We start from the raw sequence: 19,090 nt of genomic DNA on the forward strand, positions 1-19,090 counted from the left end.
TGTTTTTTTCTGGCTGCCTAATTTGCAGAATGTTTGTTCACTTTGGGGATACAGTTGATTTGTCAATACATCAATTTCAAGGGTGAACAATGTTCTGTAATATAGCAAAAAAAAAAAAAAAGTTTGTTCTTGGACAGTGAATTTTGTGATGGTGATGGGATGTGCCATTCAAAAAGAGGCAAAATTGATATTATATGTACTGGCTAATAAAAAGACAAATGTAGTTATTTTCCTTTATTGGTGTTCCTGTAGATCTGTTACTCCTGTGACCATGCAGGCATTTTCTGAGGAGGACAGGAAGCTGTGGATGGAAGTCTTGGATGGAAAAGAAACTGTAAGACTATAATATAATATATATGGATTATTTTTTCACATACAGTTATAGTGTAATGATGATGTTTTCTGCAGTCCTTATATACCAGGTTTACATAGTTCTGCAAAATGATAGATTTGCTGAAAGAGAATATCCGTGAAACAAAACATTAGCATAGGATAGAGATCTGTAAAGATTGTGGTGAAGCTGTGGTGTTTCATTTTTGTAACAGCAAAAATTGATTTTATAAATAGATTCCATTACAATGATTATATCACTATTCTAGGTAATGGCTAGTGTAGACTTAATCACTTTCCCAGATAACAATCTACTCTATTCAAATAGACTTGCATGAGCAGTCATGTGACAATATTTCTATAAGCTTAAAAATGTACTGTACACTGGAAAATAATAGGTCTGTCTTGAAAATGATTTTATTTTTTAATCTGTTCATGATTGAGTAGTTGTCCTGTTTTTGGTTCATATCAAAATACTTTAGAAATGGAATGGAGCTGGAGAGTTAGGATACAGCACTGGATTATTTGTGTTGTTATACTTGAGTATTCAGATCTAGGGTTTAGGTTTTGTAAGCCAAGAATAGTGGGACTTGATAGTAGGTATTATTATTTCTGTGTCACAACAGATAGTTCCTGTGAATTTAAAAATTCTTTTCTTTACCCCTTTTTTGTCAGCATCATAGCAAAAACTTTTTAAAGCCTTGAATATGTTCCAGTTATAATTCACCAGGACTTGATTTACCCAACAGAATTCAGCAGTTAAATATATATAATGTTGAGTTGCCAATAGTTCTGGAAAATTTAATTGAAAAATGTTGTTTGTTTGGGTTGACATTAAAATTTGCATCTACCTCAGCTGCTATGGTGCCACTTGAGAGATGTAATACAAGTGCCCCATGCCTTCAATGTCCTCGCTAGGATGAGCTTCCTGGCCTGATTACATCTTTCATGAATGCACAGCGGGCAGCCAGGGAATCTGCCTATAGAGAAAAATGGGGGTGTGGGGCACCTTAACTACAACTCTTGTAAGGCTCTGTGGCAGCGTAAGTGGTTTCAGTTTAATGTTGATCTAACCCAAAATGAAATGTGTCATTCCACAAAAAGTTTAGATGGTTTGACTCTTCATGCTCTTTGGAACAAACACAAATGTCAAATATCTGAATTCCCCATGGGCTGGAAATTGTTATTCGAGCCCCTCTAGGCTAATGTACTGTATCAAGTGAGGCCCAGTATTTGTTAGCAATCAAGTGCTGCAGTTGTGCCTACTTGGCATTAAGCAGGAAGCATCTTGATTCTGTTCTTAAGAACTTTTTTACTGCAGAGCGCTTACATTTTTGTATTTTTCTATTAGCTGTTCATCAATTTGTATAGAGCCAACACAAGACGGGAGGGAAGTAAGTACCTGGAGCTACTATTAAAACTAATATTTATTATATTAAATATGTTAATATTTTAATAAATAAATATCAATTAAATATTTAACATTTTAATTCTGAAATGCATAGATAAAAATGTTTTACAAGAGATTACACACTTTTAAAAAGAACTCAATTTTAATCACTTAGGCTCCGATTCTGAAAACTCGTATGCATATACTTAACTTGACTAACATAAGTTGTCCCACAGAAGTTAATGTTTCTTCTCACAGGAGTAAAATTAAGCACAGGCATAGATGTGTGTAGTGTTGAGGTCTAAGTTCACACCTGCTTTGAGGAAAACTATCCCGTTGTTCATGTCAACTCATTTCATACTGTAAGTGCCTTAAGGGTACAACTTACTTCTAAACATAACAAAACTTTACTGGTTGAGATTATATTTGTATGGAAGTCAGAAAATTCAACGATATGGCATTGGAAACAATAACTTAGTCACATTGCACACATATATAAAAAGAGCATAAAGGCTAACTTCTTATATAGTAGTATAAAATACCGCAGGTCTGCAAGTGTAGTGAGTTAATGTAGCAGTGAGAATCAAAACGTGTGTGTCCTCAAAATCTGAACCATAACCTGACATTAAAAATATATATATATTTTTTAACTGTTTGACCTTTCCTGTGGAGAAAGAGGTAGTGATGAATGTTGAAATGGATATTTAATGGCCCACAGCTGGGCAGATTGTTACAAGTACCAGTGAAAATTCTGATTCAATTTGTTCAATGCACAGCAGTTTATTGGAGAAAGAATTACACAAGCAGTAAAAGGTTATATAATACGTCTTCCTAATAAGCCTCAATTCCCCAATCATAAACCCTCAGTAACTATGTTGGCCTTACACAGTATCTTGACTGGCAAACAAAGCAGGTATAGCTACCAGTCCTAGAGGGAGACTCAACTCTTCTCCTCTCCTCGGTTACTTGGTCTGTCAAATGTCTCCCAAAGCAGGGTCTTGGTTACCCCAAGGCCCTCTGGTTCAAAAGTCCCTTGTAGCAGGTTGTTGGCTACCCTGAGACCTTCTGTCTTACAGCATCACAGACCTCTTCAGATGTTAATTGGTGAACTAACGAACTCTGCTTAGCATTTATACCTCTTGTTCTCAGAGGAGTCACATGTCCCAGAAATATGCCCTGTGTCCATTTGATTACTAGGGCTGTCAAGCGATGAAAAAAAGTAATCACGATTAATCGCACTGTTCAACAATAATAGAACACCATTTACTTAAATATTTTTGGATGTTTTCTACATTTTCAAATATATTGATTTCAATTACAACACAGAATACAAAGTGTACAGTGCTCACTTCATATTTATTTATTATTTATTTTTGATTACAAGTGTTTGCACTGTAAAAAGACAAAAGAAATAGTATTTTTCAATTCACCTCATACAAGTACCTCATACAATCTCTTTATCATGAAAATTGAACTTACAAATATAGAATTATGTACAAAAACCCCCTCCATTCAAAAATAAAACAATGTAAAATTTTAGAGCCTACAAGTCCACTCAGTCCTACTTCTTGTTCAGCCAATCGCTCAGACAAACAAGTTTGTTTACATTTGCAGGAGATAATGCTGCCTGCTTCTTGTTTACAATGTCACCTGAAAGTGAGGACAGGCATTTGCATGGCACTCTTGTAGCCAGTGTGGCAAGATATTTACGTGCCAGATGTGCTAAAGATTGATATGTTCCTTCATGCCTCAATCACCATTCCAGGAGGCATGCGTCTGTGCTTATGACGGGTTCTGCTCGATAGCAATCCAAAGCAGTGTGGACTGAGGCATGTTCACTTTCATTATCTGAGTCAGATGCCACCAGCAGAAGGTTGATTTTCTTTTTTGGTGGTTTGGGTTCTGTAGTTTCCATATTGGAGTGTTGCTCTTTTAAGACTTCTGAAAGCATACTTCCTACCTAGTCCCTCTCAGATTTTGGAAGACACTTCAGATTCTTAACTCTTGGGTCAAGTGCTGTAGCTATCTTTACAAATCTCACATTGGTACCTTCTTTGTGTTTTGTCAAATCTACAGAGAAAGTGTTCTTAAAATGAACAATGTGTGCTGGGTCATCATCCAAGACTGGCATAACATGAAATATATGGCAGAATGCGGGTAAAACAGAGCAGGGGATGTACTATTCTCCCCCAAACAGTTGAATCACAAATTTAATTAACGCATGGTTTTTTTTAACTAGCATCATCAGCATGGAAGCATGTCCTCTGGAATGGTGGCTGAAGCATGAAGGGGCATATGAATGTTTAGCATATCTGACACGTAAATACCTTGCAATGCTGGCTACAAAAGTGCCATGCAAATGCCTGTTCTCACTTTCTGGAGACATTGTAAATAAGAAGGGGACAGCGTTATCTCTTGTAAATGTAAACAAACTTGTTTGTCTTAGTGATATGCTCAACAAGAAGTAGGACTTGTAGGCTCTGAAGTTTTACATTGTTTGTTTTGTTTTTGACTGCAGTTATCTAACAAAACAAAAAAAATCTATATTTGTAAGTTGCACTTTCAGGACAAAGAGATTGCACTACTGTACTTGTATGAGGTGAATTGAAAAATACTATTTCTTCTGTTTATCATTTTTACAGTGCAAATATTTGTAATCAAAATTTTGATTTCAATTACAACACAGAATACAAGATATATATGAAAATGTAGAAAAACATCCAAAATATTTAATAAATTTTAATTAGTATTATCTTGTTTAACAGTGCGATTAATACTACGATTAATCGTGATTAATTTTTTTGAGTTAATCGCGTGAGTTAACTGCAAATAATCGACAGCCCTATTCATTACTAGTTTTTCTAATTAATATTTTAGAAGGGACTGCAAAACGGATAGAGACCAAAGATCAGTTGATGTTTATCCTCTCCTCAATCATTCACTTGAGCTCTTAAGTGTGGTGCCATCTTAAAGGGTCATTTTGACCTGGGTCAGCCTGTGCCAACCTCACTGATTGCGTGTTTTTGCGTTTTCTTTACTTGGTGAGCTGGTCATTGGCTTATATGTTCCAAAGTTCCATTTTGAAACACACACACAGAGATAGAGCCTCTGATGACTCTCAATAAATTTCCATATCAACTGTCTGATGCTAAGAGAACCCTGCTCCCAGAATCCTCTAGCAAATTCAAATGTATCAAGTCATAGCAAACTCGTGTTCACCACATTCATTCATAATAATAATTCATAATAATTTGACACCGTCCCAACAATGAAGGCAGCTATTCTCCTTGCATTCAGGAGTTAATGCATTTGTTCTTTGTAATCCTGGGCTTTATTGTGCTCCCACTTAAATGGATGGAAAAACTTCCATAAGCTTTCATGGTGAAGGATCAAGCCAACAGTGAAGGTGAAAACCAGATGGTTAGGTGAAATGTGGCTTTGGAACATGAGTTTTGATTTAGTAGAAAAGGGATTAAACAGTGTCACAAAGATAGTTGGTCCTCGAGTATTATCTTGTGAATACATTAGGTTTTAGGTAGCCCATTCATCAGCTGCCATGAAGAGATGCACATACATGTCCTAAATCTGTGGTGGGGAAATTCTTTTGGGTTGTGTAGGATGTACTTTGTTGGGGATGATAGAATGATTCCATAGGGGAGAAGCATTGCAATGTGTTCTGTACAAGTACTCTCTTCTCCAATTAGGTTAACTTTCTTAGATTTTATTCATTATACATAATACTTTTTAAAAAAGAGACATTGGATCAATTTTTTAGGTTTGTCAAAATATTTAAAGCTAAAAAGTTATAAATAATGATTTTTGATAAACCAATTTCTTGAAATGACCTCCCAAAGTTTGAAATATTTTAATATTAAAATATTTCAAACTTCGGGAGGTCATTTCAAGAAATTTTGTTCAAAAACAATTTTTAAAATGTATAGCTTAAAAATTGATTTTTTGTAGTCATATCCTTTATTTAATAAACGGCAAGTTCACATGAGACTTCTCTTCATATGATTTTCACTTTATTTTAAAAGGGAATATCATGGAATTATTTAAACAAGACTGGAAATACAGTTATTGTCTTTTTGGCTGTTAGTTGAGGGTTTTCCATTAGAAAGTCTCTGTGTGCATTTTAGTTTTATGGGTGTGTTTTAAGAATTGGGGGTTTCCTTCAAAAATCTACAGTGCATATAGCAAGTATTCAAATATTCAAGATCCTGCAGGATATGTTCCAATGAGCTGAGAATTTTTTAGGATTAGTCTGTCTTGCTTTGCAGTAAATAATCTTAAACCACATTCTTCTCCTGCCAACGTATGTGTCTAATTACGAGTCCAATCCTGCAAAGACTTGCTACTGTGAATAGACTCCCTGAAGTTACTACACCTTGTAGCAAGTGCTTGCAGGATTGGTTCTGTACAAATATAAGAGAGCAAAAAAGAAAAATTTCTCTAGAAGATGTAACAAAGGTGCCTACTCCTGGAATTCTTCCTCAATTTTGCCTGAGTGAGCCCTGTCTGTAGGGTTAGGTGCAATATTACTTTCTACCAAGAAAGCAGCACTAGATTGGCCTTGAATCTTTGTATCTTTGGGCATGTCTACATGAACACTTCCTGCACAGCAAGCAGGGGTGTAAATCTGCAGTGTTCCAACGTGCTGCACACTAACTGTCCTGTGGTCCCTGCTGATGTGCGCAAAAAGTTCCCTAGTGTGCGTTGACGTACTGTGGTTTGAAACAGAAGTAGGTGAAAATACATTAGGGAATGTGTAGGGCATAGCAGCAAGTTCCACACAGAGAGCTGGTGTGAAGCATGCTGGAACGCTGCAAATTTACACCCCAGCTTGCTGCATATAGTGTTTGTGTAGACATGCCATCTGTGAGAAAAAAACTAATATATTATTAATTGTTCTTAAAACCTTTTCAAACTGTTTTTCCTTTTAGGTGCACAGTTGGATAAGATAGGGTTCACAATTCTGAGAAAATGCATCAGTGCCGTTGAAACACGAGGTAATGATCAACTCAGCCAAGTGCTACTGCTCATGAGGGAAGGGCAAAGATGACAAGAAGGTGGGAGTGGTGTGTGAGTGCGGATCTGATATAAAGTCTCACCGGCCCATTGTAGAGCTTGGAGAAGATGGAGGCCAGATGCAGAAGAAGCATCTGTCCAGCCCTTCCATTTTAGCTGTTGCTGTGCTCCAGGTAGAATCATAGAACCCTAGGGTTAGAAGGGACCACAAGGGTCATTTCGTCTAACCCACTGCCAAGGTGCAGGATTTTTTGGGTCTAAGGGGGATCTGCTCTTGTGTATATGAAAATGTGTCCTGTACTCCTGAGGAAACCCTGGTGGGAGGGTCTGTAGGTATATTCTTCCTCACTTTTGTGTCAGGCCTCATGCAATCCCAGTGTTTGTAAAAAGGAGGTTAGATATTTGCCAGTGGTTAATGAGACACCATCCAGGGATGTGTGTAGTTCCTACTCCTCACTCTGCAGGCTATAAGGGGCTTAATATGCTGCTAATTAAGCTTTTAATTTTTTAAAAGGTATAACATTTATTTAGACTTGTCTTTCAAGAGAACAATGTTGAGTGAGGCAGGACAGTGAAATAAACTATGTGTTCGTGTTTTCCTTTTTAAGAGAAGATTAAATGAAAATGGATAATTTACTACCCTCTATTTGTTCTTCTTAATGTGAAAAGAGCAATTGGAATTGGAGTTGTCTAGTCTTTCCATACTGGAGCTGCTAGTTATATTTGAGAGACTAATGTTGCACAGAGCAGAAGATTAGTATCTTTCCGGTATATCACTTTCCTTACTTTCAGGATACAGTGGTGTAAAAAAGTAGTTCTGTCACATCTGCTGTCAGTGCAAGGTCTGACTTGTTAAGCAAAGTTTTCTACTTGTGTACTTAGAATACCATATAACTGATGAATACAAGTAGTTTTGTGAAGTTGGGAACTTAACCATTAATAACAAAGAATAATCTCAGGAACTGTTTTCACTTGGATTTTAACATCAATCCACTCTGATAGGTTTTTGAATAATTTCAGGTTAGACCAGATCTGAACTGACATTATTTTGGGCTTTATAGTTTTTCAAATAGTTGTCAGATTTCCTTAACTTAATCCATCATTTTAATTATTTTAGTTATCTAGATCAGCGAGTCTCTACCTGTGGTCCGCGGACCACCTGGGGGTCCATGGACTATATCTAAGGGATTTGCGAAAGACTTAGATTGAAAACTGACTGAACATAATTCAACTATATATATAGACAATAGATTTCCAAATGGGTCTGCACCTCCATTTGAAATTTTCTAGGGGTCTGCACCTGCATTCGAAATCTAGGGCTTCACAAATCAAAAATGGTTGAAAACCACTGATCTAGATTAAGATCTTAGATTTATGTGTGTCATCTTTTAAAAAAAAAAATGCTGATAAAATGTAAATAAGTCTTAAAACCCATACTTTTCTCCACAGGAGTGAGGAAGTAGCAAGCTACTTTATCAACAACTACATATATGTTGTATAATTATGTTACTATTAGAAACGGGGCTGGTAGCCTGGCCTATTACTAGGGTTGCCTGACCTTATAAAACCCTGTTTTCAGTTGTTTATAACTTTGCCAAAATAAATTTTTTCATGCCAGGTGTGTGCCTCAGGCCAACGGATTGATTGATTTATTGAGCATTTCCGTTAAAACGGTTCAGCTCTTTCAGAGATCCAGGCTAGGAAAAAATACCTTATTTTGCCTGTGTTCAAAAATTCTAGACCTTTTATTTGAAAAGCTCTAGTACCCCCATGCATTGATGCAAGGACTTGAAATTTGGCAGGGGCGTCCTGCGTGTCAGGAATGTGCCTTTTGCCAAACCTGTGAAGATCTGCCCAAATTTGGGCAAGTTATAAGCCTTAGAAAAATCACAGTTCAGACGTGCTGAGTAGATATTTCTCAGATTTTAGTTACTAAAATCTCTAACAATTCCATCTACAACGAGCATGCTCCAGCCCTAGAATCAGCTGGACTTTCCTGCAATTTCAGCTTTGGGCTATAGTTGGCTGTACTGGGTCCAGGTCTGGACACCTGAACTGAGATCAGGAAGACTGTCTCTACTGTCCTCTTAGTGACCCTCTGCTGGGCCTAAGAAGGGTGGAGGAGGAGGATGTCTGATTCGAATAGAGAGTGGACAAGAGCTGTACCTGTTGGTGGAAATAGATTGGGATGAGAATACTGGGACTGAGAACCCAGTGGGAAGTGGAGATGGATCTGAGGTGGAACAGTGTGAAGGGGGAGAACTGGGATTGGCTGGGCAAAGAGACTGAGACAAGGAGCTGGGGGCATATGTGGTAAGAGTTGGGACTGGGAAGTAGTGGGATAAAGAATGTAAATGTGGGCTGGGGATGATGGGAGGCTGTGAAGGGAAATCAGATGAGCAGCTGGGGGAGGTGGGGAGACTGGGACTGGGATGTGGGGTCCAGAGGAGTGAGATTAGGACTTGCTGGCCCAGGCGATTGGGACTGGGATGAGAAGCCCGAGGAGTGGATACTGGGTGTGGCTAGGTGAGGCGAGTGTGACTAGGATGAGGATCTTGGGGTGGGGAAGACCAGGACTGGAACAAGGACAGGTTGCATGGGGAAGGTGCGAAAGGGGTCAAGCTTGGGGAAAATGAGCAGACGTGCCCAGTAGAGTTCACTCCCTTGCAGAACCAGAATGGAACCCAAGATTCCCAAGGCTCACCATTCCTCTGCTGTCCTCAAATATCTGTGTAACCCACTGGCAAAGTGTCCCATCCGCCTTTAATGCTGCTACCCCTGCTATCATGTGAACAGTTAGCTCAAGCGGCAGGGATCTGTGTGGTGGATCTGCTGATGAGCCATATGATTGTCAATATGATGCCATGTGATGTGTTTTGTTTTTAAACTAGGAAACTGCACACTCAAAACTAACAGTAAGGTTGCAAAGTCAAGCACTCAAAAGTTAGCAAATGCTACACCTGAAGCAGGAGTCCTGCAGCCAACCGTCTTCTTTACTACACAATCCTCATTCATCCCTAGTGCACTGAATGATGCATAGTCTTCCAGAAAAAATATTGTGATCATGTAATTGAAGTTATAGTGTTATGCATACACACATGGGGGCTGAATGAATTCTGGCATTTCCTAACTTTGGAGTGCTTGACTTTGCAACCTTATTCTAATGTTCTTTTAATGTAGTTACTATATGATACATATATATATAGAGAGAGAGTAGATAACATGTACACTGATAGTTACTAGTGAAAACAAAATATTTCTTTATTATTTTAATTTTATTAAGAGTTTTCAAAAATAAATATTCACTTTTATTTGTAGGGTGGGGAATTCAGGTATGGGTGTAGGCAATATGACTTCTATCTAGCATTCCACAATCCACACCCAGCTGCGGCCTAACGGAACATGACTTGGAAATAGTATACAAAGCCATGGTTATTGTTTATCTGTTCATTGACTCTGAATAGAGTTACCAGATAGCAACTGTGAAAAAACGGGACAGGGAGTGTGGGAAGGGGGGTAATAGGTGCCTATATAAGACAAAGTCTCAAAAAACGGGACTGTCCCTTTAAAAACGGGACATCTGGTCACCTTAACTCTGAACATACTTAAGATGTATTTGAAAACAAAATAAAACAAAATCTTGCCTTGTGTACGACATGTGCTGTTGCTCCCATAGGGATAGAAGATCAGTTTCTGCACTGTTACACCCATACATCTCTAATGATGTCTGTTGAGCTGTATAAGCATAAGTGGTGAAAGAATTTAGGCAAGTCTCCTTGATGTACCTTTATAATAATAATATGAGGAAAACTATTACCCTTCAAACCTCCAGATTTTATACCTAGGTAAGAGAAGATGCACTAAATTCAACCTTATAACAACTTTTACTGTGAATATTTTACAGTAAGTTGCTAAAGGAAGTAATGTTCAATAAAAGAAAATAGAAGACAGATGCTCCTCAGAGTCTGTGTCTGTATGCCATGTTTTATCTCTTTTAATCATAATGGGTGTGAGGTTGGTGTGGGAGGAAAGAGAGGACAGTCTAGTGTGGGTGGAAACTGAGAATAGTCTTGTCATGTCATAGCAGAAAACTCTGGTATGCAAAGAAAAAAAAAGAAAATGAAAACATATTGAGCATTAAATTGTCAATGGCTGAATGATTTTCTCAGTTGTGTTATTCATTTTATCAAACTGAGAAGAAATAATTCACTTTGAATTAAAAAACTAGTTCAATTAAAAGTAGTATTAGCTAGTAGACTAGAATTCTTGTGAGCTGATGTATAAGGATATTTACTAATTTACTAGATTAGAAAACTTGAGCTATTAAATCAGCATTATATTTTAAAAACTCTGTGGGCCCATTTTTCTCTGAGCATGAGCACAACTCTGATGGGATTTTCAACCATATACTGTATCTGAGAGCAAGACTGGATGTTTTTTATTCCATTATTTACAGTTCAGCACCTTAGTGGATAATAAAAATGAGAGAGAAAAGATTATAGAAACATCAGAGTGCTGTTCTTCCAATAGGAAAAAGTGTGTGTGTGTGTGAGAGAGAGAGAGGGAGAGAGACTGTAATTCCTCTGAGCACTCATTAGGGTGGCATTCTGTAAAATTCCAGTGGCAAGGGTTAATAACAAATTTCCACTGTGTTAGTAATTGGTACTGCGGCAGCACCTATTCTAATATGTAGGGACAGATGGCAGCAGTGAGCTGTCATCTCAGTTTTTCCTCAGTAAGAATTTTTGTTTCACTGGTGAGAAAATAGGGAACCTTCCCATAGGAATAACCTGGTATTACCTTGATTTGTCAGTATGTGTGTGTGAGCACATCTGTAGTACATAATTGGACAGAAAACATAAGTAAAACGTTGTTTCTGCAGCTATATTAATAGCCCACATTAGCAATATGTATAAAAAGAACCTCATCTAAGATGTACATTGTTGGTAGACACACCCTGCCTGCTATGGCATACATTTGAGACGGGGGACTTGTCTTACTTATAGTAAATTTGTTTATTGGCATGCCTAGCAAACCATATGTGTCCAAGTCAAACCCTGGTATTCTGAGAGCCAGTAACCCATAATTCATGTAAATATAAAAAGAATTAGAATATGCACTGTGGAGCCTTGCAGCTCTCAAAGCTGTTAATAGTGCTTGGTTCAAAGGCCACTACTGCTGGCTGAACCAAACGCTCTAAAATAAATCACCTTGTCAATCCCTCTGTGATTAGGAAAACATTTTCCACAGTTATCAGTCTCAGGTACTCTGCAGCATTTAAACTTTCAGATCTGAAATCACATGATTTTAAACTGTGTTTGTTTTATTTAAAATTTCATTAAAATAAAAATGGTGTTGAGAAGCATTAATTCCCCTCTGCACCTCTCATTATGCATTAGCAATTAGCTCTGCTTCTTTGAGGTTGATGAATTTGAACTTGATCAATTATCTGATAGTAATTACCAGTGCAGAGTGATTACTATTGCTAAAGTGGCATTCTAGTTTCAATATTACTGTCATTTCAGACACTTCACAGCCGTACATCTGTTTTTAAAACCAAACAAGGATTGCTGTGGCTTGTCCTAAATTATTTTTAAGCCTAAGGTACCAACACTTTTTGAGTCAGCACAATTTTGTTCTTACTAGTTTTAATGTTAGCAGTGCAGTAAATCAATATACAACCTGACAGCTTGAACTTCTGAGATGAGCAAAAACAATAAGATAGATTTGATTGTAAGAATGTTGCTTCAATTTTTCCTTGTTTCTTGCATACAATGCAGAAGCTTTGTTCTGCAGCACTAGAAACTAAAGTTGGATCCTCCTGCAAAAAGGCCTAGTGCCATCTGGCAAAGCATTAGAAAGTTGGATATTCTTATGAGAGATCTATACATCTTTGGGCTGGAGTTCCCAGGGAATCCCAAGGGAAATTCAAGCAGGAACTGCTCTTTACTTTGCATCCTCTCCAGTCCCCCAAGATTTCCAGTGCTTCCTACTTTTGGGTGGGTCAGAAATTTAATTGTTTCCTGCTGGCAATTTTCTAAGTGGTATGTAGTACATGTGTGGTTGTGATCTTAATCGTAAACATGGGACTCTGGAAAACCGAGAGGTATGGGAAGTTACTTTTTGTATATGTAAATTCATGTTATAATATCATTAGATCTGTGGCCATCTAGGCAATAAGAAGAAAGCCCAAGAAGAAGAAGAAAATCTAGAAGACCCTTTACTTTTCAAATGTCAAGATGTTTTGACCAATGAGTATACTAGATGGTGGTGGTGGTGTCTAATTTGTGAAGCTGCTAGAGTAATTCATTAAGAATGATATTTATTGTAAATGATACTTATGATTTTTCAAGATATTTATCTAATATTCAGGTATAAGCTTTCCATTATTTGACTAGTTTTGCTTTTTGTTTCTTTTGCTCTGTGTTGGAACCATCTGTTGTTGAATCTGGGAGTTCTCCACAGGTCTTATTTGTCTGTATGTTGTATTCTTTAATAATAATAATAAAAATATGAACAATAAAAGCCAATCACACAAAACCTACCCTGTAGTTACAAAGAGAAAATAAAGATTGTTCTCACATTATCATACCTTGGGGCATTTCTGTATTTCCACTTCTAGGTCCATATGAAACCAGGAAGTACCGAGCTTGTTGTTGTAAATTGGATTGCATGAGAGTCCCAAAGTCTCAATCAGGTTCTCATCCCTATTGTGCTATGTTGTATACAGACATGTAAAAAAGGGTGGAGTAAAGGGATTCAACATACAAGCAATGTGATCAGTGTGACAGTGGGCATACAACGTCTGGGTTTTTTTACTTTTTTGATCTTCTTAACATTTTTATTTATGCTAAAAAATCTTAGTTTTTTGGAGGGAGGTTATGTGAGATTTCAGTGAGGGGAGAGAGGGAATGTTGGAGTGAAAAGGGACTGAATAGAGGGGGAAGGGGCAAAGGGGAAGAAAGAGAAGGGGGGTGAATGGAAAGTGAGCAGCATAATGGCATGTTGAGTGAGGCTGGGCAGCTAAATTGTTGCAATGGAAGGGGAGTGGGGTTGGATGGAATATGAGCAACAATCAATGGCAATACAGAAAACGAGAGTGGGGAACAAGAGAAGCTATCCAGTGTGTCCATGTTCCAGAGCTGAGTAAATTAGGATAGCGGGAGACTATGGATGCTCATCTGGCTGTTGAGGTTGCACCCCACAAAAAGGACAGGAGAGAAACTTCTGGCCTCAGTCCTGAAGTTGGGTTCCTCTGGGTATACCCAGTGTGGGGAGCACAGTGGGTTGGAATGATGCCTTGTATCTTAAGGAAAGAGCATTGTTTACTGATGTGAAAAAAGTTTGGTTTGAGTTTTTAGGAAAGAGCTCGTAGAACAGGGGAAAAAAACAAACCCTAAAACTATTCACAAACTCCTAAATGGTCTGTCAGTACATTGGAAAAAATGTGCATGCACCTTTTTCCTGAAGACCAACATTTTATTTAGCTTGGATTTATTTTAATGGACAGCAAAAAAGAGGATTGTAGACAGATACTTTATTTGCAGTGTATTCCTGTCGTAGTCATGAGTGACAATGTGGTGAATAGCAACAGAGGGTCCCGTGGCAAAAGGTGCCACAGGACCCTCTGTTGCTTTTTACAGATTCAGACTAACACGGCTACCCCTCTGATACTTAAAGTGGTGAATGCAACTTTGATGAAAATTTCTTGTTTAGCATTTGAAAGTTTTTTTTAAAGTTTTATTTGCTGTATATTTGAATCCTCTGGCTGATCTGTTTTCTTCCTCAATAGGTATAAATGACCAAGGATTATACAGAGTTGTGGGGGTGAGTTCAAAGGTCCAGAGACTTCTGAGTTTGCTAATCGGTATGCCTCTATTTTATAACAACTTTTACCATGTTTTTATTTTGATTCATGGTTGATTTAATTTCAGTGTTGATTTTTATGTAATGTTTACATTTACTTATTTTATTATTTTGGGTCGAATTTTATCTTGCCTTACTCATGCAAATAGTTCTATCCTGCACTCACTGTGGCCTCTTGGCTGAGTAAGGCAAACAAGTTTTAGCTGTTAGTATAAACAAAGAAAACAGCCAAAAGGACCTGTTGGGACAAATCATGGGTGCGGTATAAGTAGGTTTAAAGGAGCCTGAGTTTAAATTAATCTAATCTACACCCACGGTCTGGAAGTGTAGAAAAGTGGGTATATGGGAGGGGAGGGTCTCCTTTTTTACACCTTCCTTTTTTTTGTCTTCTACCTTTTTTGGCTCATGGTGAGTAAATGACATGAGCTTAAATTCCCTTCGGCCTGGTCTACACACAGGATTTGTATCAGTGTAAATATGTCAATTAGGGATGTGATTTTTTTTTTTTTTTTAAATAATATAGTTATCCAGGTACAGGGCCTAGTATGGGCACAATTATACCAGTATAAATGTGCTTCTACCAATCTAGCTTTCTTCCATATGGGAAGGGGGGGATAAGCTATACCAGTATGAGCACATATATACTGATATAACTGCATCCACATTATGGGGGGTTGTACCACTTTACATACTGATATACTTAAAGTGGTATAACTCATGTGTGGACCTTAAGCTTGGTCTACATTTAAAAGTTAGGCCGACGTAGCTACTTTGGTCAGGGATGTGTGGGTGGGAGGGAACAACCCCTGACCAAGGTAGCTATGATGACCTAGTATAGAGGCAGCTATGTTAATGGAAGAATACTTCCTTCCACATAACTGCTGTCTTTGGGGGAGGTAGTATTCCTACTAGGGCTGTCAATTAATAGCAGTTAACTCGCACGATTAACTAAAAATAAATAAATCACGATTAACACACAAAAAATTGCGATTAATCGCACTGTTAAACAATAGAATACCAATTGAAATTTATTAAATATGTTTGGATGTTTTTCTACATTTTCAAATATATCGATTTCAATTACAACACAAAACACAAAGTGTACAGTGCTCACTCTATATTATTTTTGATTACAAATATTTGCACTGTAAAAATGATAAAAGAAATAGTATTTTTCAATTCACCTCATACAAGTACTGTAGTGCAATCTCTTTATCATGAAAGTTCAACTTACAAATGTAGGTTTTTTTGTTACATAACTGCACTCAAAAACAAAACAATGTAAAACTTTAGAGCGTACAAATCCACTCAGTCCTACTTCTCATTCAGCCAATCGCAAAGAGAATCAAGTTTGTTTACATTTACAGGAGATAATGCTGTCCACTTCTTAATTACAATGTCACCTGAAAATGAGAACAGGTATTTGCATGGCATTGTTGTAGCTGGCGTTGCAAAATATTTACGTGCCAGATGCGCTAAAGATTCATATGCCTCTGCTTTGGCCATCGTTCCAAAGAACATGCTTCCATGCTGATGGTGCTCATTTAAAAAAAAAGAATGCATTAATTAAATTTTTGACTGAACTACTTGGGGGACAATTGTATGTGTCCTGCTCTGTTTTACCTGCATTCTGCCATATATGTCATGTTATAGCAGTCTCGGATGACGACCCAGCACATTTTCTTTTTAAGAACACTTTCACTGCAAATTTGACAAAATGCAAAGAAGATACCAATGCGAAATTTCTAAAGATAGCAACAGCATTTGACTCAAGATTTAAGAATCAAAAGTGCCTTCCAAAATCTGAGAGGGACGAGGTGTGGAGCATGATTTCAGAAGTCTTAAAGGAGCAACACTCTGATGCGGAAACTATAGAACCCAAACCACCAAAAAAGAAAATCAACCTGCTGCTGGTGGCATCTGACTCAGATGATGAAAATGAACATGCATCAGTCCACACTGCTTTGGATCATTATCGAGCAGAACCAGTCATCAGTATGGACACATGTCCTCTGAAATAGTGGTTGAAGCATCAAGGGACATATGAATCTTTAGTGCATCTGGCATGTAAATATCTTGTGACACCGGGTACAACAGTGCCATGCAAATGCCTGTTCTCACTTTCAGGTGACATTGTAAACAAGAAGCAGGCAGCATTATCTTCTGCAAATATAAACAAACTTGTATGAGTGATTGGTTGAACAAGAAGTAGGACTGAATGGACTTGTAGGGTCTAAAAGTTTTACATAGTTTTATTTTTGAATGGAGGTTTTTTTGGTACATAATTCTACATTTGTAAGTTCAACTTTCATGATAGAGATTGCACTATAGTACTTGTATTAGGTGAATTGAAAAATACTATTTATTTTGTTTTTTACAGTGCAAATATTTGTAATCAAGAATAAATATAAAGTGAGCACCGTACACTTTGTATTCTGTTTTGTAATTGAAATGAATATATTTGAAAATGTAGAAAACATCCAAAAATATTTAAATAAATAGTATTCTATTATTGTTTAACAGTGCAGTTAATCACGATTAATTTTTTTGACAGCACTAATTCCTATAGCAGTAGAAAAACCAATTGGTGTCTGCTGTGTCTGCACTATGAAGTTATGTCGGTATAGCAACATAGCTATGCTGGTATAGTCTCCATCAACATATATCAACACTTAAAATGCTACAGCTGTGCTGCTGTAGCACTTCAGTGTAGACCAGACCTCCAGACGTTTTAATCCGGACCTTGAGTTCCCGCCGGGGAGCGAGGTCCAGGGCTTGCCCCGCTCTGGTGCTCCAGCCAGGGAGTTGGGTCAGAAGCAGCGGCATGTCCCCGCTCCAGCTCCTACATGTTAGGGCAGCTAGTGGGCTCTGAACGCTGCCCCCGCAGCTCCCATTGTCTGGGAACCCTATGGCCAATGGGAGCTGCAGGGGCGGTGCCTGTGGATGGGGCAGGGTGCAGAGCTGCCTGGCTGCGCCTCCACGTAGGAGCCGGAAGGGGGACATGCTGCTGCTTCTGGGAGCTGTTTAAGGTAAGGGCCACCCGGAGCCTGCACCCCTGACCCCCTCCCGCGCCTCAACCCCCTCCCCCAGCCCTGATCCCCACCCCACCCTCCGAACTCCTCCATCCCCGCCCGGAGCAACCTCCTGCACCCCCAACCCCTCATACCCAGCCCCATCCAAGAGCCCGCACACCCAGCTGGAGCCCGCTCCCCATCCCCAGCCCGGAGCTCCTCCCGCACCCTGAACTCCTAATTTCTGGCCCCACTCCAGAGCCCACACCCTAGCCAGAGCCCTCACCCCCTCCGCCACCCCAACCCCCAATTTCGTGAGCATTCATGGCCCGCCATACAATTTCCATACCCAGATGTGGCCCTTGGGCCAAAAAGTTTGCCCACCCAGGTGTAGATGGGAACGGTTCTGCTGCTGCTGTAGGTAATCCATCCCCCTGAGAGGCGGTAACTAGGTTGACGGAAGAATTCTTCAGTTGACCTAGCACTGTCTACACTGCGGGTTAGGTCGGCTTAACTACATCTGTCTGCGGTGTGTATTTTTACACACACACACACGCCACCCCGAGAGACATAGCTATACTTATGTAACTTTTCAGTGTAGACCAGTCCATGCTCATAGTCTACACTACAGACCTATATCAGTATAACTACATCACTCCAGGGTATGGAAAATCTATACATAATTATAGCAGCCTAACCCCCATGTAGACAGCGCTATGTTGACAGGAGAGTTTCTGCCATCGACATAGCAACCACCTCTCGAGGTGGATGTGGATTAACTATGCTGACAGGAGAAGTGCTGTATGTGAAGAAAAGCCTTCATTTAGACTTCCTCACATGCATTTAGCAATGGGAAGCTTATACATCACCCTATATAACCCCTCTGAATTGGGCTCATCACACTAATGCCACGGGAATATTTTTTTCTTTTTCTTCTGGAAAACGTAATGCTCATTTAGTCCCAGTAGTCACACTTTTCCTGCCACCCCATTGCCTCCAGAAAAGTGCTGGCATTTGGTTGAATTTCCTCACCTGTTTAATATCTTACACCAAAGTTATAGCCATGACTGCACAATGTGCAACATTTCCAAATTTCCTGTCCAGAACACTGACAGTACATGCAGTTGGACAAGACCACAGGGATTAGTTCATTTTTATGGAGCTTCCAAACCTGTCACTTGACAGCAAGGGTCTGATTCTCAGGGATTCATTGGTATTCAGAGAAGCTTGTTTGCAGTTTGCACCAGGCTCTTCTCCAGAACCATGCATGCTCCATCTGTGCTGATAACACAGTGTTCTTTGGCACAGCAAACTGGAGGAAACCAGCAAGTGAATTCATTTCATTACCCCAGACATTATGTGAATGACAAAGCGCTTTTATATTATATGCTGCTGTCAATTCAGTGCCACCTGTACGTCTTTTTTTTTTTTTTTTTTTTTTTTTTTTTTTTTTTTTTTTTTTTTT

At 38.7% G+C, this 19,090-nt stretch overlaps 1 protein-coding gene across 2 annotated transcripts in view; it reads left to right on the top strand.

Annotated features, from left to right (window-relative positions):
• ARHGAP10 (Rho GTPase activating protein 10) overlaps positions 1-19,090 on the top strand; it is a 223,337-nt gene that overhangs the window by 120,886 nt on the left and 83,361 nt on the right. For both annotated transcript variants that reach the window (XM_024207560.3, XM_024207561.3), the window contains 4 exons: positions 253-334; positions 1,682-1,724; positions 6,664-6,729; positions 14,541-14,615. In XM_024207560.3, coding sequence (XP_024063328.2) covers positions 253-334; positions 1,682-1,724; positions 6,664-6,729; positions 14,541-14,615 — 266 coding nt within the window. The remainder of the gene's footprint in view (positions 1-252; positions 335-1,681; positions 1,725-6,663; positions 6,730-14,540; positions 14,616-19,090) is intronic.

The sequence above is a fragment of the Terrapene carolina genome, unplaced genomic scaffold (assembly GCF_002925995.2).
Source record: "Terrapene carolina triunguis isolate 2854851 unplaced genomic scaffold, T_m_triunguis-2.0 Scaffold66, whole genome shotgun sequence".
In the NCBI taxonomy this organism is placed as follows: domain Eukaryota; kingdom Metazoa; phylum Chordata; order Testudines; family Emydidae; genus Terrapene; species Terrapene triunguis.